This window comes from Euwallacea fornicatus, chromosome 23 (genome assembly GCF_040115645.1).
Source record: "Euwallacea fornicatus isolate EFF26 chromosome 23, ASM4011564v1, whole genome shotgun sequence".
Taxonomy (NCBI): Eukaryota; Metazoa; Arthropoda; class Insecta; order Coleoptera; family Curculionidae; genus Euwallacea; species Euwallacea fornicatus.
The window spans coordinates 2,606,372-2,629,687 of record NC_089563.1 but is presented as its reverse complement, the minus strand read 5'-3'; the positions used below and the strand labels follow the sequence as shown (position 1 = coordinate 2,629,687).

At 39.5% G+C, this 23,316-nt stretch overlaps 2 protein-coding genes across 4 annotated transcripts in view; one reads left to right on the top strand and one right to left on the bottom strand.

The window, feature by feature from the left end:
* Window positions 1-23,316, bottom strand: part of Ubr3 (Ubr3 ubiquitin ligase) — a 72,680-nt gene that overhangs the window by 11,541 nt on the left and 37,823 nt on the right. The window contains exons 9-28 of the mRNA XM_066295638.1: window positions 9,662-9,843; window positions 9,470-9,609; window positions 9,319-9,415; window positions 9,055-9,264; window positions 8,756-8,996; window positions 8,524-8,704; window positions 8,287-8,457; window positions 8,086-8,232; window positions 6,964-7,059; window positions 6,432-6,568; window positions 6,228-6,374; window positions 5,982-6,176; window positions 5,769-5,920; window positions 5,508-5,712; window positions 5,019-5,164; window positions 4,786-4,951; window positions 4,493-4,727; window positions 4,229-4,444; window positions 2,952-3,232; window positions 1,857-2,062 (exon numbers count right to left, since the gene is read on the bottom strand). Coding sequence (XP_066151735.1) covers window positions 1,857-2,062; window positions 2,952-3,232; window positions 4,229-4,444; window positions 4,493-4,727; window positions 4,786-4,951; window positions 5,019-5,164; window positions 5,508-5,712; window positions 5,769-5,920; window positions 5,982-6,176; window positions 6,228-6,374; window positions 6,432-6,568; window positions 6,964-7,059; window positions 8,086-8,232; window positions 8,287-8,457; window positions 8,524-8,704; window positions 8,756-8,996; window positions 9,055-9,264; window positions 9,319-9,415; window positions 9,470-9,609; window positions 9,662-9,843 — 3,551 coding nt within the window. The remainder of the gene's footprint in view (window positions 1-1,856; window positions 2,063-2,951; window positions 3,233-4,228; window positions 4,445-4,492; window positions 4,728-4,785; window positions 4,952-5,018; window positions 5,165-5,507; window positions 5,713-5,768; window positions 5,921-5,981; window positions 6,177-6,227; window positions 6,375-6,431; window positions 6,569-6,963; window positions 7,060-8,085; window positions 8,233-8,286; window positions 8,458-8,523; window positions 8,705-8,755; window positions 8,997-9,054; window positions 9,265-9,318; window positions 9,416-9,469; window positions 9,610-9,661; window positions 9,844-23,316) is intronic.
* On the top strand, window positions 13,759-22,643 carry LOC136346472 (uncharacterized). 3 transcript variants are annotated; one of them, XM_066295651.1, is made up of 11 exons: window positions 13,759-13,850; window positions 13,898-14,206; window positions 15,074-15,375; window positions 20,376-20,520; window positions 20,576-20,713; window positions 20,766-20,983; window positions 21,041-21,261; window positions 21,315-21,553; window positions 21,607-21,748; window positions 21,800-21,953; window positions 22,005-22,643. In XM_066295651.1, the coding sequence occupies exons 2-11, from the start codon at window positions 13,924-13,926 to the stop codon at window positions 22,152-22,154; spliced, it is 1,992 nt and encodes a 663-aa protein (XP_066151748.1). In that variant the 5' UTR covers window positions 13,759-13,850; window positions 13,898-13,923; the 3' UTR covers window positions 22,155-22,643. The 3 variants fall into 3 exon arrangements, with proteins under 3 accessions (XP_066151748.1, XP_066151749.1, XP_066151750.1); XM_066295652.1 differs by lacking the exons at window positions 13,759-13,850; window positions 13,898-14,206; window positions 15,074-15,375 and adding exons at window positions 17,913-18,133; window positions 19,678-19,967; window positions 20,019-20,294; XM_066295653.1 differs by lacking the exons at window positions 13,759-13,850; window positions 13,898-14,206; window positions 15,074-15,375 and adding exons at window positions 18,212-18,228; window positions 19,678-19,967; window positions 20,019-20,294.

Genomic DNA, 23,316 nt, shown 5'->3' with positions numbered 1-23,316 from the left:
GATACGTAATGATCAATTGTTTTTTCGTATGTTCATGTATGTTTGCAATGTAAATGTACAGGGCGTTCCGCGAGGAAAGCGCCAAAAAGGAATCTTGTAAACTAGATGTAAAAATAATAAGATTTAACCTGACTTGCCTTGCGAAAATGTCACTCGCGCAGGATATACAGGGGGTTGAAATGAATTTTTATATCTGAGTTTCTTTAAGTAGGTCTTGCAGCTTTGAAAATGTCTTGTCCAAATGCAATAATTGCGATTTTAAGCGATACCATTGACAGATCTGTCATTTCTCAACCTACAAGGCGTACTCCCTTTATTTTGCGGATTCGGGCCGTTTTCGAAATGTGGCAATTTCAAATGTTCCTTTTCATATTTTAATGTCTAAATTAGAAGGTTTCGTTTTTGCTCATTCCTCACGAAACACCCTGTATGTATGTTAAATAGCAATATAAATTGAAAATGTTCCTTGAAAATAAAGTTCGAACTTTATAAGCAATAATTTGCAATAAACGGGTGCTAGAATTTTACAAAGTTGTTTGATTTATTTCACCTCGAATTTGCCCTTTTCCCTTCAAATCCACCCAATGGTTCCAATTTTTCAAGGTAATCTTCACCTGTTTGTCGGAGTCAACTTTTCTCCAAATGGAACACCCAACTTTTTTTAAGATTCGAATTCTTTGTTGACAGTTAAAGCGTTTTTACTTGAAATATTTTTCGCCGATAGTAACAAAACTCCTAAAAATACCAAATGCAAAAAGACCGTTTTATTTTATTAGTTTCCTTAAAATAACGATTTATCTTATTTGTTAAGTAATAAATTTCATTTTATTACAAAAAAATCAATCCGGCAAACATTCGAAGCGGTACCCCCACCATTCAAGGCACTTGACAATTGTGTCTTGAATTGATCTTGCGGTACCTCCTGGCATTTCAGATATGATATTTCGAGAAACGCACTTAGCGTAGATGTGGCATAAATGTCCATTACAGTCTATCAATATTGAGAACTCCTTGATACAACTATTATGAGGAATCTGACGCAACTAAACGCACGTTTTAACAGAAACTCAATGGAATTGAACTTGGAGCACTGCCGAAATAAGAGTTTGTTTCGCATCTAGCACCATTTTGAATTTAATCGTTTTCGGCGAAAAATGTTCGAAGTAAAATCACTTTAACTGCGAATAAGAAATTCGAAGCTTCAAACAAAGTTGGGTGTTCCATTTGGGAGAAAACGAAGTCGCCCCCGAAAGACAGATAGAGGCGACCTTGAAAGTAAAATCGAAAGCATAAAAAGTGGAGCCTCTAAAAACAAAAAAAAAAACACTATTTCAAGGTTTTTTTTTCTATAGGCCTTTTCGATTTCAAGACATTCCCATTTATCTAGGATCGCCTGGTAGAGCTCAATGAAGCCGACAACAGAGCGGTTATGTATTCATAACTTACCCAATTAAAACTAGTCAAAGTATTGTTCTACGAAGCGGAAATTCTCCATCTTCTAATTTGCCTTGACCCTAATGGAGGCAACACTCTCTTACCAAAACTTAAGTTTTTTTCTACGTCCCTCCCGCGAAAGTCCAAAATTTCTCTAAACTACTCGTGTGATACTCCTATCACACGTTCGTAAATAACGCTTACTTCAATTTCCGCTAGACATATGATGTTATCATAGTTATCACACGCTGAAAATGAAAATTTTCACAAGTTCACTAGCAGCAATTTAAAAAGCAGAATAAAGACGTATCGGCCTGCTTCAACTCTGTAGGCAAACACGTGCAGAAGGCACGGGGCGCCGATTAGAAACGGGCATTTTTCCGTTCTGTCATGCAAAATGTTTTTCCGACGATTTTCCTTACCTATGCACTCCTGTGCCTTGAGGCCAATTTAAAGCTACGCTAGCGTTAAAACGGTCCCAATCCATGGATTCGGTAACTAATTCTAAATAGTACACTAGGCGGACAAATTCGCTTTGGGCAGTCCGGACCTCGGGAAGAGGTTGCTGGTAAATGTGGAACTTTAACAGGGAGGCTATCCTCAAAAATGGCAGACACAGCTTTTGCACCTAAAATGAGTATAGTTAAAATAAATATGGCCATCATGTTTCTAGGATGAAATTGAAAATATATATACCGGGTATACAATTGAAAAATGACAAAACTGGATTCATTAATTAATTATAAAATAGATCTGTTACAAATCAGAAATCAAGGATTAATGTACTCGCAATACTGGAATGTGGGTCTCGTCCCCCTCTTTCCTTGCAATATTTATCTATTTCCCTCTAAATTTTTCTTTTTTCTTTTAAAATACTCTTTTTCAATAAGTGTAGTTTGCTAACTAATTAACTCGAGCGCATTTCTTTCTATCTACTTTGAGAAAAATTTGACTAATATAATATTAAATCTCTAAAAATTGTCCTCCTTTTCTGAACTGACTTCTCACGTTGAATGTTTCTCTTTTATTTTCTCTGATTTTTCCCGAGTCAAAGTTTTTCACGTTTTAAAGTGCAGACTTTTAGGTAACTTTTTACCCTTTAACGCCCTCTTCGCCCAAGGAAAATTTTCTACTTCAGTTTTCCTGTCACGTATTTGATACTCTCATTCAGTTCTTTTTTTTCACCATTTCGACATTTGTATCATTCAACTCTCGAATGCTTCTTCAATTAAATTATTCTCGTCGTATTATTTTTTGTTTGAAATCACTTCTCGCCATGAACTTTTCTCTGTCTTTTTCTCTCCTTCAATTAAACTACTACCGTGAACATTTTTCTCCGTGAATGAGTCATAATTGCAGAAGTTGAAGCTTCAAGGAAAATATAAATATCTTTGTCACCAAACTGGTACCTTGAAAAACTCAAACGAATCTGAAGACATGTCGATCCCTAATTAAATGACAAAAGTTGAGTAAATCAAGGAGAAATTCTATCAGTTGCAAGCCATAAAAGTTTTTACCTGCTGCTCCAAAGCGACAATGTTTAATTTGCGCTTTGATTCCTCTTCAGACGAGGGTTCACTCTCGCTTCCGTCATCGTCATCGTCGTCCATATAGAGGTCCGTGTGACCGAGACACTCATTTACCAAACCTAAGGCGTCACAAAGATTCGTCACGGTTTCGGTAGAAGCGTCTTTGGTGGCCTTGGATCGCTCCGCGCTTGTTAATCCGCATGACACTTGGGCTACCACTTGGTAGTAAAGTAGGTTAAACACCATTTGAACCGTTGATGTAAAATAGGCTGCAAAAAGTACTTGGTGTAAAGAACATTTGTGTGTTTAATCAATTTTATGATCTCAGTATTGCAGGTTAACACCAGTATCGAAGGAATTAACTATGAAATTATTCAAGTGTCGAAATTATGATTTGAATTTTGGTGTTTGAGATTAAAAATCCGTGCTATACAGACAGTACATGCAGTCCCAGCAGGTGTTTCGCCTAGCCATTATGTAACGAGTATAACAAAAAATTTGAAAAATTGGGAGCATCTGCATTGATCGTATTATGCACTAAATGTTTATTTTCTAGACTGAAATTCCTTATAAAAAGAATCGAAATTAAACGTGAAACGGCAAAAATTTATGTCAATTTTAGACTACTCTTTTTATTACTTGAAAATGGTACTTTGAGCGAAATAATTCAAAGGAGCTTTTTCCCTCCAAACTAAAGTAAAAATTACTTTAAAAAATTGTCCGAAAAAGCAGTGGCGAAATGGTTTAAATAAATTCAGGGACTTGTTGCTATACGTGCCTTAGCGCACCTGAAAAAATATTTTCTCCAAAAATGATTAAATCTTCATATTTTAATAAAATTTTTACGCGCTTTTGACACAATTAGTTCTCTTATTATTGATATTTCCGGAAAGAATCTATGAAAAAACGATTTTTAAAAATATTATTTGCTTGCAAAAGTTTTTGTTTTTGCTGTAGATATAAGGGGCGATGTCAACTTTGGCATTACCCTGCACGTGCATGTTATTTCCAGATCTTCAAAATTTCAATTTTTCAGATTATTTCGTTATACACATTAATTTTTCCCACCCCACAATACCCTAACTTGTTTTCCCATAATCGATTGAAATAGTTCTTGAGGACGCCTTGTACAATAGTGCATTCATTTTAAGCTTCAAAGATGGCCGAAATTTAAACGGAAAGGTCGAGATTTAACCCACTTACAGGTGAGATCATACAGGAAAATCTATTATAAGCTATTGTTTGAGAAATTTGTTTTAAATTACTTTGATCTAAATGTAAAGGCAACAACAGGACGAATTGGAGCAGTAAAGCTACGGGGTCCTTAAGTAACACAGGGACTTCTCGTTCTATCGGTGCTAGAGAGGTAACGGGATCTTTGGACGGTAGGCCGCAGAGCTGCTGGAAAGTCATCCAGGCCGGCCATCGCGCTATACTCCTTGCAACGCGGGCGTGGACCGCCAGAACGTGAAGTAGAGGAACTAATAACGGGAATTAGTCTAAAATTTTTAAACTTACGATAAAATTACCTATACAATCTCTTTTTGGGAGTAAAGGATTGGGAGGATCGCTGGGCGAGATCACCAACGTTCCGCCTCGTTGCACAAGCTCCACTTCCAAATTTGTTCGAGCTATTGAGGTAACAAACAAAAACAAACTCTGAGGAATTGGTTCATTTTTCGGCTTGAACAGAGGCTTTATTTGCGTGCTATTACTCATATCTCCCATGACTTTTCCTATAGCTTCTGCCATACACGAAGAACTCTATGTAGAAAAAAAATACAAGGAAAGATGAATAAAAGGGAATTATGCAAGAACTTACAGGCTTTTGATCATTATCTTTTAAAAATCCACTAATCTCGTCGAGTATTTGCGAAATGCTCTCGTTAGGTCGCGCCCTAACCATCTGAGATTTGTCGCCGTATTGGGGCGAGAGTGGTAACACAGAATTTGCTAATTGTCTACATAGCGGGCATAGATATTCACCCCTATAAACAATATTGTTTTGCCGAACATTAGAGGAAAATGTTGTCTTAAGGAGAGCAAAGATCTTACTTTTCAGGCGACAAGGTTTGTTGCCGCTGCTGCGACCGTAAAGAAGTTAAATAAGAATTTAAACAGTCTAAATGCAGGTGATGGCCACAGGTCTGCACGTGAACACCTCCGTCCCAGCCAGTGTTCACAGAGAGGAACCAAGATTGCTAAAAAAAAGAGAAAATTCATTATGTTTTATTCAATGATATTAAATGTATATTGTTGGGTTATCTACGATATAAAATTTATGAAATGAAATCAACAAATACAGTTGGCAAAACGAGTATTTGCACCTCTCAATAATTGCAATTATTACAAAATAAAACGAGATCTAAGGGACATTAAACATTTTATTTTCAATCATTTTTTTGATCAAAACTAACGTAAATTTTATTAATTGTCAAAATAAAATGTTTAAGGTGCCACAGATTTCTTTCCATTACGTAATATCAATTCTTGGGGTGTGCAAATACTTTTTTTGCCAACTGTATATCTTAAGTAATCGCTCACCGGATCGAAATGTCTGTCTAACTCCTCGACCCGTTTATCAAATTCGGCAGACAGAGTATCGTCTTTCCGAAGCAGATCTCGTTCCTCATCACAAGTGGGCAAAGTAGCCCTTTCGGGTTCCCCATATCGCCTCCTATGGCCTATCACGCTTGTCGCTTGGATTAAAACTACCAGACCCATGGGCTTATCTTCTGTACTAGGTGAGCTAAATATTCAGTAGTACATTGAGTTATCAATTCTGAAAATAAAATTAATCCCTACCTTATATTACATATCACACAATCGTACTCCTGCTTGCTAATTGGAATTTCGGCGTGATCCATATTTTCTGGATTCTCATCCGTTTCCATTCGTTCCTGCTCCCTCTTCCAAAAGTCGTTTTGCTTCTTCGCAAACTCTGCCATTAATTTCTCCTGCATGGAAAACAAAAATATTTCTACAAATTCTTTTTTTAAAGAGTTTAAATAATATTACCTGTCTTTCTTTTGCCCTGCGTCGTCTCTCCTCCCTCTCCTTGTTCTCGCGCATTTTCTTAGCTTTCTCATTCTCTTCCACTGAAGGCCATAACAGATTCCTGGCGTTCTGGATGTAATTGTAGCAACCCGTGTCGGACATTGCGATTTTCTTTAATAATTTACCTACGTAGAAAGGTCCGTCGCCACAAGGCACCTAAATCAGTTCGTTGACAGTACAAGTAGTTTTCGTGGTTTAATATACAACCTTATCATCACCAGCTACAAAATAATCCACCTCATCATCATCAGGATCAAAACTGTCGGGAATTCCAGAGAGCTGCGAGTGTAAATTTAAAAGCAGGGAAACTATGCTTTCATTGATTTCGACAGATGGTTGATCTTCGGGGTATTTCTGAAAAAAAACATGATTATTATTTATGATAAGAGGAAAATGTTAATAGCAGCTTACACCGGGTGATTTTCGAGCCTTGTAGCCGGTCCTCCTTCTGTAAGTATGCGAAGTTGAAGGTAAAGCGAACTTTTCATTTCTACTGCTTTGGAGCTGTTTTAAATTGGATTGGCGTGAAATTAATCTGCTTAGGGAACCTGGAAATAAATACATGTTAAATTATGAATAAAGAAAATGGAAAACTGCAGCGCCTCCCAAATGCTATATGGAACTATAACTGTTGTTAGGATAAAAAAACAAGTTTGTATTAAAAAAAAGATGAGAAAATATTGAATCTTCGACGTTAATCATTGTGAACAGTATAATTTTCATATGTCTTTCATAATCTGAAAGGTCATTGTATCTCCGACTGGTAACCATGAAAAGTTGATGAAGTAAATTAATAGGAAGCTGTTTCGCACGTTTTCTTGTCGCTCCAAATCTCTTTTATTATATTTACGAACTTATTTCACCAACACCTTGTATTATGAATTCGATTATTTCGAGAGTAAGTACATTTAAGAAACCTTTTTTAAGGATCTAAGATACTTACTGGGCGATTTTTTAACCATTTCGTTGCCAGCCATCAATGCGGGAAAATTGGTGGAAGCAGGCGAAGGTAGTGCGGGTGGTGCCGGAGAATCGGGAGCTAAAGGAAAATACATTTTCATCGAGATGTAGCATTTGAACGGAGAGCATAGTTATGAAGTTATAATTTCTTCTTCCTTAAGTAACATACAGGATATTTCAGTTTTTTTTAGCAAAACTTGGACAGTGGATAGAACTTTTAAAATTCATAGGTGCGCAAACACTTCGTTCCGCGATACAGTTTCAAAATATTTTGAATTTTATCTTTATAACTTCCAGTTTATAAAACGTTTCGCTTAAATTTGAAATACTGCTAACCTGTTAGACTGCGAGAATCTACAGCGTGTATTTTTCTAGTGCTACAATTGATATTTATATACTAGTATTACTAATATTGGATAATTGAAAGCGACACAATATGATAATAAATATATAATAACACAACAATTATTCGTATAAAAATGATTGATTACTGTACCCCTACACGTTTTAAAGTCACCAAAAACAATAAATTAAGAAGGCACTTTCTTACTAAGTTCGGATAATGTCCAAAGTTTTTATTGATATAATTAAATTATCAATTGCATCTATATAAAGGCATCGAGGAACTTAATGTTATATTAAAGACACATGAAAATTAAAATACAATACCAATGTATCAGGAAATTTCTCTCCGACACCTGGCAACACTGCAATGGTTCTACACAAAACTCGAGATAAGAACTATAATATTAAAATTTACCCTGAAAGAAATCGTCTCAACTCGAAAATATCAGATTTAACACTCGCCAGGTATGAGAAAATTAAACAAACGGTAAGGTTATTTTGTTCACCATTTAGTCAAAATTGAGAATTGTAGTTATTCAAACAATCATCTTTCCTCTTCTGTCACCAAGTCAATATCACTTATATTGAAATTTGAAAGGACTATTTGCAACTTTCATTAGTACCGCTGTGCAATGGATACTCAGATGTCCAAACAATTTTTACGACTGGAATCGAAATCTCAGACACGAATTAGTAAAAGAAAAAAAGAAAAAACATGGAGAAGATGTCTAGGAAGGAACGTGGAGAGGACCTTACTTACATTGCCTGGCCAACGTCCTATCTCCTGGAATGGCCACAGTGCGATCATCAACCTCCATAGCCTCGATTGTGAATTCTGGCGAAGGTAATAGGGCCAATGCAGGAGACACAATTTCAACTGGAGATTCAGGTATACTCCGATCTTGATCTAAAAATATGTATTAGTAATGATCAAGAATGAATAATTCAAAAAATGACAAACTTGTACCAGTCGCATACAACATCAAAGCCATATTCAAATTTCCCCCGTCGGAATCTTCATCTTGATCGATCCTTTCATCATTTTTCGGTTCCAACATTAACGGTTTATCCGCTGCTTCTGCCGAGGACATAACCACGTCGTCGGAATCGGAAGAAGTCGCCTCGTCTTCCCCTATATCACCTGTTTTTAGAAACCATCCACAATCTGCAACCATATGAGTTCAAAAAATCCACTCACTTTCAGCAGAACTGTAAATGATAGGCGTGGGGGCAATATCAGGCACTGTAGTGGGAAAAATCACTTTAGGAATCACGGTTTTGAAGTTATCGAACACATATCCTGTCTGGAACCAATTACCCAGGTCCCCATCAATTACTTGATGGGGCTTGTTTTGTTGAGTCAGGCACAATTTTGAATACTGAAGAAGTAAAACTTTAGGAATTGCAACGTTACACTGGTATATACTTACAGTTCCCTTAAAATTATTGGTGATGTTAATGGACTGCTCCAAGAGGAACACAATTAAAGCCATGACATGCTCGGACACCAGCCCTTTTACTGCCTTATAAAGGATGACGAAAGCCATGGCATGAAAGACGTTCCAGGTCAAAATATGACGAGGATCTATATAGTTATCTCCAACTTTCGCGGGAGTCCTGAAGGGCGGCCAGGGATTCACCCCAGGCTTCAGTTTATTGGTTTGTCTGCAACTGAACATTATGTTAGTGATACTTCGAGAACAACATCGAGATTAAGCCAGCAGCTCACTATTCGGTGTATCTGTCGATAGAGTTTTGAAAATCCCTTCTATGCACCGCCCTCAGTAAAACATGGATGGGGTCATAATGGTTCTCCCAAACACTCGCTTTGGGCACGTACATGCCCTGCTGCATGTTGCCACTGGCTTCTAAGGCCGGCGCTCTGTAGTCTGCGCATTCGGCCAGCAAAGATTCAAAATCCCTACTTTGAGTACCACACCTATTCATTCAGATTATTGAAAAGATTTGGAAGCACTCGCAAATTAAAGAATACCTCTCGGGCATCAATTCCATCAACTGCGAATGTGTCTTATCTCCCATGCAGAGTAGCGTCACCATTTCCAGCCTGTTCAGAACAGTATCAGGAAGGCCTATACCAAAGGGCTTTATTATACGAAAAGGAATAGCATTGCGTTATGTATCACCTAAGTTGGTTCTAACGCTAATTAAAGTAGCTAGAAACGTCAGGCAGCTCTCCAACATGGGAGTGTCGTTCTCGCCCTCGAAAAAGGGGTTTTGGTGGGTCCTGAAGGGCACCAAGCTCATGAATTCCTTGACGTGAAACCTGCACGTTTTCGAACTGGTACTCGTAACTTTGGGTTTTAATTTGTACTTACTGATCGATGACCATACTAAGGAAGCGCTCAGTATTCACTCGGGTGCAGCATATCTGAAGCAGATAAAGATCAGCGTCCACCATAGAGTTGCAGAAGTTACATTGAATGTACGTCATTGCTTGGCCTTTGATTTGCAGACCGTTCCGGACCCAGAGACCGTTGAGGATTTCGTAGAACGCCACCTGAAAACAAAGATACACATCGTGCTTGTCAAGTTCAATAACATCCAATAATCTCTCGATATTTTTTTAGTAATTACGAAAGTAAATATTGGTGAGCTAATAACACTTCTCGAACACGAAAAGCTGACTCATAGAAGGAATGCTGCAAAGAAGAAAATGAGTTGAATATCTCCGATGAATCGAATACGAGTGGGCAGGAGGACAGGAAATGAATCACGAGATTCTTGAAGTAGACCTCAGCATCAAAGTGTTAACACTTGCAGACGAACGGGGTACCCGATGCTACAAAATGACTAACAAATAATGCAACGTTGATGTTATTATTTGAAAAATAACTGACATAATTGGTTTCTTGGTATGATTAATCAGACCTAACTAAAATGCGAAATCAGCGTCTGAAATATGAGTTTAAATATCGGTTTTAGGCAGAGCTATTTAATCACGACTAAAGCTCGGTTTCCACTGAACCCGACCGTCGTACATACGAATACACAACGTAAAGTATATGTTGATGTCAGACTCCATTATTGTGACAAAAATACATTTCCTATGGAAGTTAAATTTACGAGGGTCGGGCTTGGACGGACCGAGCTCACCTAATTACTCTATAACTTGACCGCAAGAGACCTATAGCAAAGCATCCATCTTAGACCCATTACTGATGCAGTCGGGTCGAGTTTTTCAGAGATTAAGATGGATTCTCCTAACCATCATAAGGTGTAAAAGTTGCTGACATAGCTAATGTAGTTTTGAGAGATATGATTTTTGTAATTGTCGAATTACTCCTCATGATGTAAGAGCGTTCCTGCACGGTTTGCCCGAGCTATTATTTCGAAAATATCTTTTTGCCAATTTGTCGAAAAATCTGGTGCATCAAATTTGTCGATAACGAGGGAGAAAAGGCTCATACCGATGTTATTTTATGTTAAGTATTTCCCCTACGAAGACGAGCGAATTAAAATGTCCAAGTAGTGTCTCACTATTTAGTAATGATTGGCTTTTCCCACGTGTTCTCGTTAAATGTTCCACCCAGTATGCAGCTACTCACAACATTGACTGCACAGGGTTGTTCCCCATATTTTTCCTCGGGCTTAAAATCTTCATTTTGGAAGTAGAAAAAATAGTTTAAGACAAATGTTTTAGTCTTCATTGGGAATTATCAGAATCCGCGGTCGGATGAAACGACCGAGCACCGCAAAGCTGTCAAAAAATGGCAAGTGGTGCTATTTTAAATAACACCCTGTATATTTATATCTTTTTGGAATCTGCTCGCATCCCCGATTTCAAATATATATATGTGTGTGTGTGTGTCATACATTTGTTCTAGCTGTGTGCCCTACGGGCACGTTTTAAACGTTTTAAAATATAATATACTGGGTGTTAATTAAGTACGTGCAGATATTTCAAGGAATGAATCTCTGATCGATTCCAATACAAAAAGTTCGTATTAAAACATGGTCGCAACGGCTCCGTTTAAGAGATACTGAGTGTTTAAATTTTAATTTTAATTTGGTTTCCTTGCGAATATTTTCGGACACAGATGAGTCAATCGGATGAAATTTAATAGATATTCCCGAAGAGAACTTTTTTGAATAAAACTAAATCTACAATAATACCCATAGTACAAAAGCGACCTACAGTGTGGAGCAAAAAAGTTAGGGACAATTTAAATGTGATGAAACCTTGTACGTGGCGTCCTCTGTCAGCAATCAAAAAACTAAGATGACATTTGGGTTTTGCATCATAAAAAACCCGCGAATGTTAGATTTCATCCGATTGACTCATCTGTGTCCAAAAGTATTCACAGAAAGCCAAATTAAAATTTAAACACCCTGTATCTCTTAAACGGAGCCGTTGCGACCATGTGTTAATAGGAACTTTTTGTATTGGAGTCGGGCGGAGATTCATTCCTTGAAATATCTGCACGTACTTAATTAACACCCTGTATAATATAAAATAAATAACTTTTTTTATGGGGCTTTCTAAGGAACAAAATTTACTTAACACAGGAAATGACCGTTTCATCAGCAATGCATTATTAAAATGGAAAAATGGCAGTACCAAACGTTCCAAAGTGCGACGAGGATGTACAGAAATATAGAAAAATTATTTAAGAACTGTTAAAATGTAAAACGTCACTTGTTTATTTATTATTTAAATAATGTTTTTCCGGGACAACTTTGACTTGAGAATGGAAGTTCTAAACGTAAAAGGTACCTTTACATTAATCGAATATGTCTAGACGCAGGACGCAGCGAAATTTTCATCAATTAAGCAACTTGAAAAGGTCGAATAGTGTCGACAGTAGTAGTCAACGACAGGCTGGTGGGTTACTTAGGGAAATCGCCACTAGATTGAACCGACTATAGTTGTCAGGCATTGTCCCAAGAAGAGCAAACAGGCAGAAGAAGAGGTACTGAACGATCCCGAAGGACTGCAGAATGCCAAGATCGCCGCCTTCGAATTATGGCCTTAAAAGATAGGTTCGTCTCGTCGAGGATGCTGGAGGATCATTGGTTTGCTGAGCATGGAAGGCTTATTGGGATTCGAAGCGTTTATCATCGTCGGATACGAAGTTTTGGACTGATTCTCTACCGTCTCCATCTTGTGTTATCCTTCACCATAAATCATTGTCAAAATCGACTACAGTGGCGCCGAGAACGGACACATTGGAATCCGTAATGGAATAATATCATGTTTAGTGTCGAATCTACACTCTGTTTGGGCATGCGCGATGGTCGGGCAAGAGCGAGAACAACACGGGATGAAAGGCGGGATTGTCAGTTTACTATACAGAGACATGTCCATCAGACTGTTGGGGTAATGGTCTTGGGTGGTATTGCATGTAGTAGGCCAGTTTGTGGAATAAGGTCCATTCTGTCTTCATTATTGTATCGTAAAACAATATTTCCCACTGTACTTTCCCTAAGTTTTAACATGGAAGCAATTTTACTATAAGAAAAGTCTTTCACAATGATACACCACTTGTTTAGGCCAGGGGCTTCCTGAGTTCTTGCTTAACAGTAGTGACCGCCTCACTAGGCACCCGCAGAGAAATCCAAATACTCTGACGGGGTTTTTCACTCGAGTAGAAGGACCAGACCGGCCACTGTCATGAAATAATGGAGGTCCAAACAAAGGTTCGAGAGGATACTGAAAGTCTGTTACACGAATCAAACAAAATTTAATCACAGATTAATTGAAATACAGGATTAATTGGCGATTAAACCATTAAATATAATGCCCTTGTGCAGATTTCTATTGCGTCGAGATGCGCTGGAAGTTGGTGAAGTTATTAAATCTGTGAAATAGAGAGGGAAGTTGCCGTTAACGCGACGAGAAGAGGAACGGTTCTGCTCTTGCTCCGAGAGGGGTGGTGCTCTTTCCCGAAAAATGCAGATCCCAGAATCTGGTTCTTTTTCCCACGACTTCGTGGGAAAATCGGCACCTTGATGCTATCGCACCATTGCCTTATCGCCAACACCCTCTGGTTCTTCGCGCGGGTTTGCACGAGACATTCCATCCCAGTTTACCGGGGCCCTTTATCTATTTTACGATTCGCACTTGACAAATCAAGGCGGAGTAAGCCAGATGAATGGTAATTAGCTCGGCACCCATGGTTTGGCACCTAGCGATATGTCGAGGTTTGGGTTCTGTTTTCCATCCATTGTCATTCATTGCCCGGACGTTAGGGCATTGCGTGAGAGCGATCTTCACGTTGGAGTTTCTCCAACAAATACCTTATTTTGTAAATGTTTAGCGTCCGTCTCAATATTTTCGATGTTGGGTGTACATGCGATAAACTTGGCACCGGTAAACCAGTACCGACACCAGTGGCGCCCGGTACTACCTCACGAATTGGGCGTTTCATTCTCACTTTGTTTAGCTCTTCGTTACACTTCGCTCGATGGTAGTTGGTACCCGATCGTACGAAAACGAAACCGTTCGTTCTCACCAGATTATGTCGACAGCCTGTCTCCGTTAGTTTCGCGGCGGTGCTTCATCAGGTTTGTACATTTGTATGGCTGCGATATCGCTCTAATCAAAATCAAAGTTCCGTGTAAAACATAACGGAACGACATGGCTCCCCCGCGGTCGTCCTTCGCATTCGCCCTACTCTTAGTCACTTTCCACATCGGCAACACCACCGCCTTGATCACTGTCTCGGGGGTGCTGGACATTATTAAAGTCGGGACAGACGTCACCGTCGCCTTGGCGAAGGCGTGGGATTTGGTGGACCAAAATATCGACTTCTCGGAGGTTCCCATTCCCATCCTTCAAAAGACCGAGAACAAATTGTTCGGGAAGATCGAAAGGATCAATTCCAGGCTGGATGATTTGGCTTCGAGAATCGACGTTATAGGTAAGGCCGGTTTTCATTTAAAACTGGTTGTAATTTGCAATCGGCCAGTTCTATTATATCTCCAGCAATAACTGTTACTCGTATGGCGTCGATTAATGCGTGAATGAAAGTAACATTGTATTGAAATTCTTAAAAGTGTCTCTCAAGGCTTCCAGAAGCTAATGACCTGCCCGTTTAGGTCTTCCAGACTCGACGTTTATACTCTGTAAAGAGTACGATAAGCCTTTAAGACCATTCACCCTAATCGACAATCCATTACATCGATATAAATATTGATTGAAGTTTGATAAGGTGCTATTAAGGCACACGCAGTCTGTGAAACAAGCCATTGCAGGGAGATAAAATTGTTAATGTTTATAAATATACAAGGACGAGATTTTTTCTGCTATATACTATATATCCGTTGTAAATAACGGGTTTCCCGGCAATCCCCGAATTACATACTACTTTTTCAAGGAATGTCCTTACCTACTAACACGGTTAATCTTGGGAAGAGTTATTCTGCGTTTTCACGGAGAAAATGCGGGTCCCGGACTATATAAGGAATTAGCTATTTCGTTCGGTTTTCAGACTCTCAGCGCTAATTAATGCAGGTCTTGGCCATACACCTTAAAATCCACTAATTCACATCAGAATTAGGGCAATGAGGTCATGAAACTTTTCTTTCTTAGAATTTACATGAGTAACAGTATGGCGCACGGTGATTAGCAAAAATACACAACTCATCTGAATACTAAATAGGCGAATTCTCCGACAAAAGAAATGTTTAGCTTTTATTTGTCGAAACATTCACATTTTTGAATGGAAAATACATATAACTCGGTGCTGCCGACAAAGATAACAAAGCTGGTTATAACATCTTTCCAGGCACCCAGTCCATGACCACGATCCTCCACAATCTCCCTGAGAGGGTACGTCTGGAACTCCGCCTAAATGACCTCATCGATTACATGACTCGCATGGATACTAATTATCAAAGAATGCAGAAATACAGCACTGAGCAAAAAGACTTTGAACGACTGACTCTGGAAGACTTCTCTCAGACCGTCATATCGCACGACCCAAGTTCCATCGTTAATCTGGTGGAGCGCGTCCACACCTTCTTAGTACCCCACCGGAAGGGCATTGTGCAAGGGGGGTTGTTTGATCTTCTGGCCAATGCAATGCAAGTAAGTTTTGGGAGAAGTTATTGGAAGATCTACAGCTAAATTCGAATAGGAATGATCCATATCTGACTGATGTCCAAATGCTACATTTTAACGGATTAACGTTGATAAGTAACGTTGAAGGCGAAATATTCATATTCGAATTTAGGCGACTTCGGTTCCTGGGAAGGCGAACATTTGGGCCCAGTTTCGAGTTAGCGATTAAACCACTTGGGGGTGGTTCAAACACCAGAGAGGTCCAGCTGAGCCGACTTTTTTTTCGAACTGCGCCTGTGCAACCGCGCCTGAAAGGGGAAAATGTCCGTCTTCTCACATTTACTATTACGTAACGTGTGCAAAACTTTTATTTTAAGCGATCAATTGACGAACTATTTCCCTGAACTTCAATTATCGACTTTAGTGCGAGACCAAAATGTATTAGAAAATAACAATGCGCATTCACCATTGGGCCATATGGTTACCTGTGCGTTACGCTCAAAATGTCTGTGGAACTATGCGCATCTGACGTAAGCTGAAAAGTATTCATCTCTGTGTTCTAAAGTAAAATGCATAACTTCGACCTTCGTTCAATATTAAACAATAACTCATGCAAAGGAAGCTAGTGTGTCCCGGTTCACATTATCTATCGATGTAATAAGATCTTATCAGTCAGTTAAATGTTTTTGCTATAAAAACATATTGGAACTGCACATGAAAGTGAAGATTAAGGACTAAAATGAAGAATGAGCTGGATCAACAAAACTCTAGACAAAGCACAGGAAATGTTAATGCCAGGAGAAAAATAACAATTAAGGTCAATGATGCGAAAAAGATTTCCTACATCTAGCAAACGAGTAAAACCGAATTCGATCTGATATTCTGTCGATTACTTTATCAAATCAGTCACTCTTAAAGTGTGTTTATCTGGTCGTTCTAGTACTCCATTTGTATATGGCGTTTTAGCTTTTTTGTCCTTATTATGGCTATTTTTAACTCTTTTTTAAAGCGAGTTCGCCATTTAATCGGGAAAAAATACCATGCAGTATTTGCAAGGAACATTTTTGTACTAGTGCTACATTTGAGTCGAACTGGCTCAGATGCAAGACTAGCACAAGAGAATTTTGACAATATTGAATGGTCCTCGCGTGCTTGGTGCGGTGTCGCCTTGTTACCCAAATCTAACTGTGAAGAGTACCGTACTTCTTGATACCGCCGTGAAATTTTGAAAGAAGACTTGATTTTCAGCATGAACTCGCAAAGTACGACTAACGTCGATATGGATGTTCTCGTTCCCCCTTTGATGCTCTAAGGCCATCAGGACGATCCATTGGTCGTAACAGTGTGTGACGGAAGCATGCTGGCGCGTCTATGCCAATTTGGAAACAAAGAACGCGAGTTGCCATCTTTTCGAAACGATTCGAATAAGCACTAAATGGTACAACTTTATCCTCATTTAACAGATTACTATTGTTTTAAAAGTTGAACTATTGTGCCAAGAAACGGTCACCGCTTTGTGAATCATGTTTTATTACTATTTTGTTAAGGCGTTTGTTTCATTTCTCACCTTCTGTTTTCGGACTAATTCTACAGGACACAATGAGTACCGTGCTTTCCTTCCCGGTACTTCCGACTTTCTAACGACGAGATCTAATAAAAACGTAAATAACATTGCAACCGACTGAGTCGCTGTGTTGTGCGCTAAAATGGACAAACGAGTCGGTTACGGCGAAATGTATAACTTAAACGACCAGCAGGAATAAAGGCTATGAGAGTTAGCATATCCGGCAGATCGCTCATTGTTCCCCGTGACGCAGTATGACCCCTTATGTGACTCCGACCAATGAGCTGAATATTGCTTTATGACCACTGCGTCGTGGTCAAAAAGATTTTTCGCCACTTCCTGAATTGTTCCCTTCAGTTTTGCGTTGGCAGAGTGACTTCAATGCTGAATGATTTTCGCCCTGAATTTGTCAGAATTCACGCGTGAATGTTCCATCATAACGTTTTTTCTTTTAAGCAGAATTTTTTTTTTTTTTTTTGAATACTCGACCTCTTTTCACGGGAATCACCACAACGTTGTGATGTACAAGTCCGTCCTCTGTTTTCTACGTACAAGTCGATTTGGTTCATATTCGAAATACTTCAATCCCTCGTTACATCACTATTAACGTAAATCGAGTAATCGAAATTAATATCACCGTGATTACTGCTTTTATCAGTACTATATAAGTATGTATATATATATATATATATATATATATAAATAGTATGATTTGCCTAAGCCTGGGAAAGATCTAAAATGTGCATCATGCACTAAGATGGGGATTTTAATAAAACCCCTTTTGAACCTCTTTGTCCGCTGCCCACGAAAATACAATGCCCACCAATTTCAACGCCGTTAGGTTCCAGCAATGGGTACATGAGGCAGCCAGGTATCAACCCTCCTAAACGAAGCGTGGCCTTGTTACCACCACCACCGGGCAGAGGCTCACCAACGCGCACACACGCCATTTCCCTGTTTCGAGATTCTCCCTCTCTTTCTCGTGCATACGGTACGGAGGTCATATAATCGAGTACCACCAGTACCGCCAGCGCACCTTTTGAAATCAGTCAGTTGCCCGTAAAAGTGAGAAGATACATTTTGAAGTCAACGTTGTCGCGAGTTTGCTTAGGAAGATTAGATTCTGGAATTATTCGTGTGTCAACAAGATATAAATCAAGTAGAAAGTGGCTATATGTGAATGGCATATACTTTTTCAGGACTAACAAAGCAAAAACGGGTGTAAGTCAATAATTATTGAGTTATCAAACCGCAGAAGTTACATAAAAGCAGCCAGCCGCTTTGACTAATAGAAAGTACACATTTCAGCCTAATTGGTACGCAGATTCGATTAGCGCTTATTATCTGAAGTGTATGATTTATTATTGTCCAATTTTTTCCGTTTTCGATGATGATATGTCATACACAATAGCACCGATTTGGATTTTACATGGTTGCAGGAGCGTGACAATATGCCACTTTTAAACCCAAACGCGTTAAAACCTAATGAAAATTTTACGCGACACGTGACTTAACCGGGTGGTGAGACAAAGATTAGAACTAACATAAACATCTGCATAATGCTTGACCTCAGCACGATAACTGCAAAATTACTTCCATTAAACACCTTGAAGGAAATATGACTGATCTATTTAGTATTTGCAGAAAACTCGTTTTGTTGAATAACAACCGACGCTTAAACTACTAACCAGAAATTATTTTATGTTATGCAGAGACAAAGATACGCCGACAACACACCTCGGGTATATTGGACTCGAGCTTGTTCTGTACAACAAAGAAATATATGTATACGTATTTGTGTGCGCGCGCGTGTGTGCATTAACATAAGGCATTAATTTACAAACAGTCAGGTTTAGGGTAAAGTCTAAAATGGAGGCTCTAATAAATTCCCGCAACATCCACGGGTATGCGACACCTAATTCTTGCCAACGAGCAAAACCAACGGAACAACCCAATTATATAATATTTTATTATTAAACGGCAATGATAATGCCAGTCACAAACTATTGCCTGCACCGTGAAGATTTAAACGTGTAGGACAGGCACTTTTGCTCGGAAACGAAAACGCACTGTTTAAAAGCAATTAGGAAAAAGTCTTAATAATTTCACGTCGCTCAATTGTAATATAGAAAATGATGGTGATTACAAGATGAACTGCGACGTCATTAAAACACTAATGTGAGAGTGCATAGGTTTTCGAAAATTAATCTTTGAAAAAATCCCAAAAATAGATCATAGTGAGAATATTCAATTATAAATTGTGTACGTCCGCGAACAATTATGCAATTAGCCTACGCCCGTGACTCTCGGCTGGTAAACGTGAATGACAATGGCTCCGGAAACCGCCGAAAGTCGCCGAACGCAACAGGAGCTTGGGAACACACCAATTGCACAGCAATTATTAATTAATATCGCTTTTAGTAAACTTAAGTTAACTCCACTCTGCGATTTAATAAATTAATATAAGTCATCTCCTACTTTTTTTCCTATTTGGGCTTGGCTACACACTCCGCCGTCGTGACGTTCTCCGTCTCCAACAATTCCTAATCAGATTTCTATGCTTAAACAATTAGGCGCTAAAACAAGATCAAGGCAACAATTGAATTATATTTTTTAAGTAAACGGCAATGTTGGGCATTACGACGATTGTTTGGATTAACACACACGACCAGCATGTTCGTTGGCAAGACGAAACGCGATTAAGAAAAGCTTTGATGTTTTCACTTAGCGAGAAGTCGCTGACATTGTTTTAAACGAATATCTAGGTTACCGCTTGTCTATCGGACTCCCCACGCTATAATGCTCCGGCCTTAAAATGCTCAAAATCGCTTTCTGCCTCCTCTTGACTCTATGTCTGAGCAACGTCCGGTCTAGAGACCCGGAAAAACTGCTCCTGGTCGACCGGCTCCGCTATGAATTCCTTAAGATGGAAGAGGAAATGTGGAACTTTGTCAGAGACTCCACAGTCAACGGCAACGTCATCGCCACCTCCAACGAACCTCAAGAGGTCACTCTTATAAGGAAATTCGAAGATTTAGGTCATGTGATTAAAAAGGTAGAATCGACAATTACTGCTCGGATAAGAATAACTTGAACACCCTTAAAGCACTTTGACCATGACTTCACACACGGTTTGGAAAATCTGGACTCGGTGTGGTCCCTGCAACTCGTATATGCAGACCTCCGAGGGATTTTCGCCCTGTACGAATCGTTTCGAAGGTTCCAAAAACAACAAACCCCCCCTGGGCGCATTCCCTCTCCTCAGCAAGCCTGGCTGGACTTCACAGACTCTATCCTGAACGATCCGAGAAACGGGGTGGAATACTCCTTGGACAGGATCAATGAAGTTATCGATAAAAATTTGTTTCAAGATGTCGCAAAGGTAATTTTGATGAAAGAATGAAAGTTTTGCACACGATTGTCATAAAGTGAGTTGCGTTCGTATTAAACGATGTTTCTACAGGAGGTTGAGGGAGATATGATGTGCAATACCAAGCAAAGTCCCCAACAGGTGCTCTATAGCTTGTACGACGCTATAGCTCTTACCGAGCTCAAGGGCTACACTATGATTCAATTCTCTTATATGTTGCTTAGGCTCTATGGCAAAGGTAAAACTGACCACACAAAAACTCATCAAATTAAAACATTACGCCATTACTACAGGAAACTTTACCAAAGAAGCACAGCACAGCAGGGAGAGATTCGAGGAAAGAACCAACAACGCTGTTGTGGCAGTCAAGGCCGCAATGAGGAACGTATCCAGGGAATTGTGGAAGTGCGATCCCAAGAAACACGTACAAGGTTAAAATCTCCATTATTTTTCACAACTTTATTGACAGAATATTATGATCAGGGGAAACATATGAGGAAATCACCAACTTGCTGCAAGGCTACATTCAAAACGAAGTGGACTTAAATTCCGAGGGCACTTGCAGGGAAAATTGCGCAGAATACAGCTTCACCAAGAGTCACGGATGCTACGAGAACCTTTACTGCAGGCAACAAAGGACCTGCTGTGGGAAGATTATCGGTTGCAAATTTATTGATTCGGACATGTGGATATGTAACGCTGTAAGCATTTTTATCACACTTTTCAATATCTGCAGCAAAGACATTGTTTGTCGACAGAACCCACTCAGTGGTAGACGATATGAATACGTAGAATACGAAAACGGGAGGGTGTTGGGTAGAAAACAGAGCTGCGCCCGAGGTACCACAAAAGTAGACAGCTGGTGGCGCTGGTTGTTCTGGCACTGCTCCTATTGCTTCTGCCTCTGCGACGAACAAGGAGCGTTCTCTGACCGGTACTTCAACATGAGGGCTTCAATCTCGGACATCCAGAACAACAAGTACTGGCACAATAATGAAATCAACTTCAAACTACTAACTGACGCACTTCCAGGGTTGTTACCGGCCTGCGTTTCGTCAAAAGTAACCGTGTGATCCATCTCCAGATCCAGGAAGGCGAGCTATTGCCACGTATGACCATTAACGCGAGTACCGTCACGTGGAAGGAAGTTGAAAACTACAAGATCACAGACAGGAAGATTTTCAACGGGCAGGATTATCATACCTTCACTTGGGAAAAGAGGCGTCTGGATTTGGATGACTTGGAGGCTGACGAGGGGCATGTTTTAACAGGTAAAAACGCGAAAATTCTCAAATTGCTGTGCAATTATACATAAACCTTATAGGGGTGCGCTTCAAGGAAATTGGCTCCCACCTAAACTTCGAAATTTACATCACCAAGTTCGACTTTGACACTGGAAGGCTGAAGCCCGAGCACAGTAAGTGGAAAGACAATCCCAATACTGATGTAGCAGCTGACAAACCTAGGTATTTTGCCCGTCTACTTGCTCTATTTTTCTTGAATTTAGAAATTTTTAGGAAAAAAGTGCATCTAATTCACCCCGACGTCCCCACAAGGTCGACGAGCCCCTCGATCCCAACGTCCCACTCGGATCAGTTCATCGAATTCACTAATTCTGACATGGACAGGGACGTTGCCCAAACCACAGTACCATTTTTGGATGCTCAGAAGGTAAAAAAATTCCTTAACAGAACCAAATTTTGCAATTCTCTCGACTTTCAGGTGGAATCCCTGGAGCCAGTTCCCCTGACCGGGGCGGGGATTTTCCACAAAGGGAGGAACTTCTTTGGCGGTTTTATTGCCCCAAAAATAATTACATTCGACGTGAGCAAATACCTGAAGGCGGCTTTTCCTTCTGAGGAAATACATTGAAGATGCTACTTTTATATTGTTCGTGAAAAGAAGTATTCATCAAGTGCTAATCACTTTATTTTTAATTATTAAACGTAACTAGTTTGTGCGCGCGCGCGCGTGACAACATTATACTGCAGGAAGGTCCAATCTGTTAGTTGACAATATATTCTTGTTATTGGAACCTCCAAAATCAAACTTACCAAAAGACGTTAAGCGATTCTTTTTGAAAATATTTTTTCACATTGAAATTACGAACGAAGTCGACTTTTTTTCAAAATTTCTAATTTTTCTTCGTGTTTGGAACGGTTTTGGTACAATTTGGTCGCACCGTTTGAAATATTAAGCTTAAGACGAACTAGACCGTTAAGTTATTTGTACTGTGATGTTTATTGATAATTATAAATGCAGAAATTGCATTTGTGCACTTGTGCGCAAAAACGAAAAAGAAATTACTTTTGTAGTTGTTTTTAAGGGAATAAAAGTGCGTAATGCGTTGAAATAACTGAAGCAGAAGTATTTTTTCGCCTAGCGCCTTTCCTCCCGTGAAATAATCCGTCCTTTCCGCGACAGAGACCACCCCATCCTATTTAAGAGCCAAAAGAACCTATCGGAGGAGAAAGATTTCTCTAGAAACTTCTGGCACACTCTTGAGCGGACTCCGAGTCTCGCACGCACAAATAAGTACTTCGAATCCCTTCATATTTTCTAAAGCACCCCCGTATAAGAGCTTTTAAGGGGTTTCAGGTGCTGGACTTCGGGGAGGGCCAATTCAGTTTCTCCATTTAGATGAGCGGTGCCGAGTAAGCAGTTTTTGTTTACGAGAGTCTCACGATCACAGAGCAATATTCTCGGGTTCCCTGGGGAATCTTTGGGGCTTCTTCACGGTTAATTTTCGAATTATTTGAACTTCGGAAAAGGATCGGGACGCAACTCCTCCACAAACAAAGAGATAGAGATATCTAAGATATTTTGTTAACCTTGCGGGAATTCCACATAAAAGACCAAAAGATAAAAATAATTTCAAGTGCGTTGCACCAGTTCATTCTGCAATTAATTTAAATATCACGCATACGTTCACTAAACATTAATCTCCAAACCACATATTTATATTGTTTTCAAGTGAACAACATTGCATCTCGGCTATGAGACCATTCACTTCTGATTACCCCAGTCACTAACC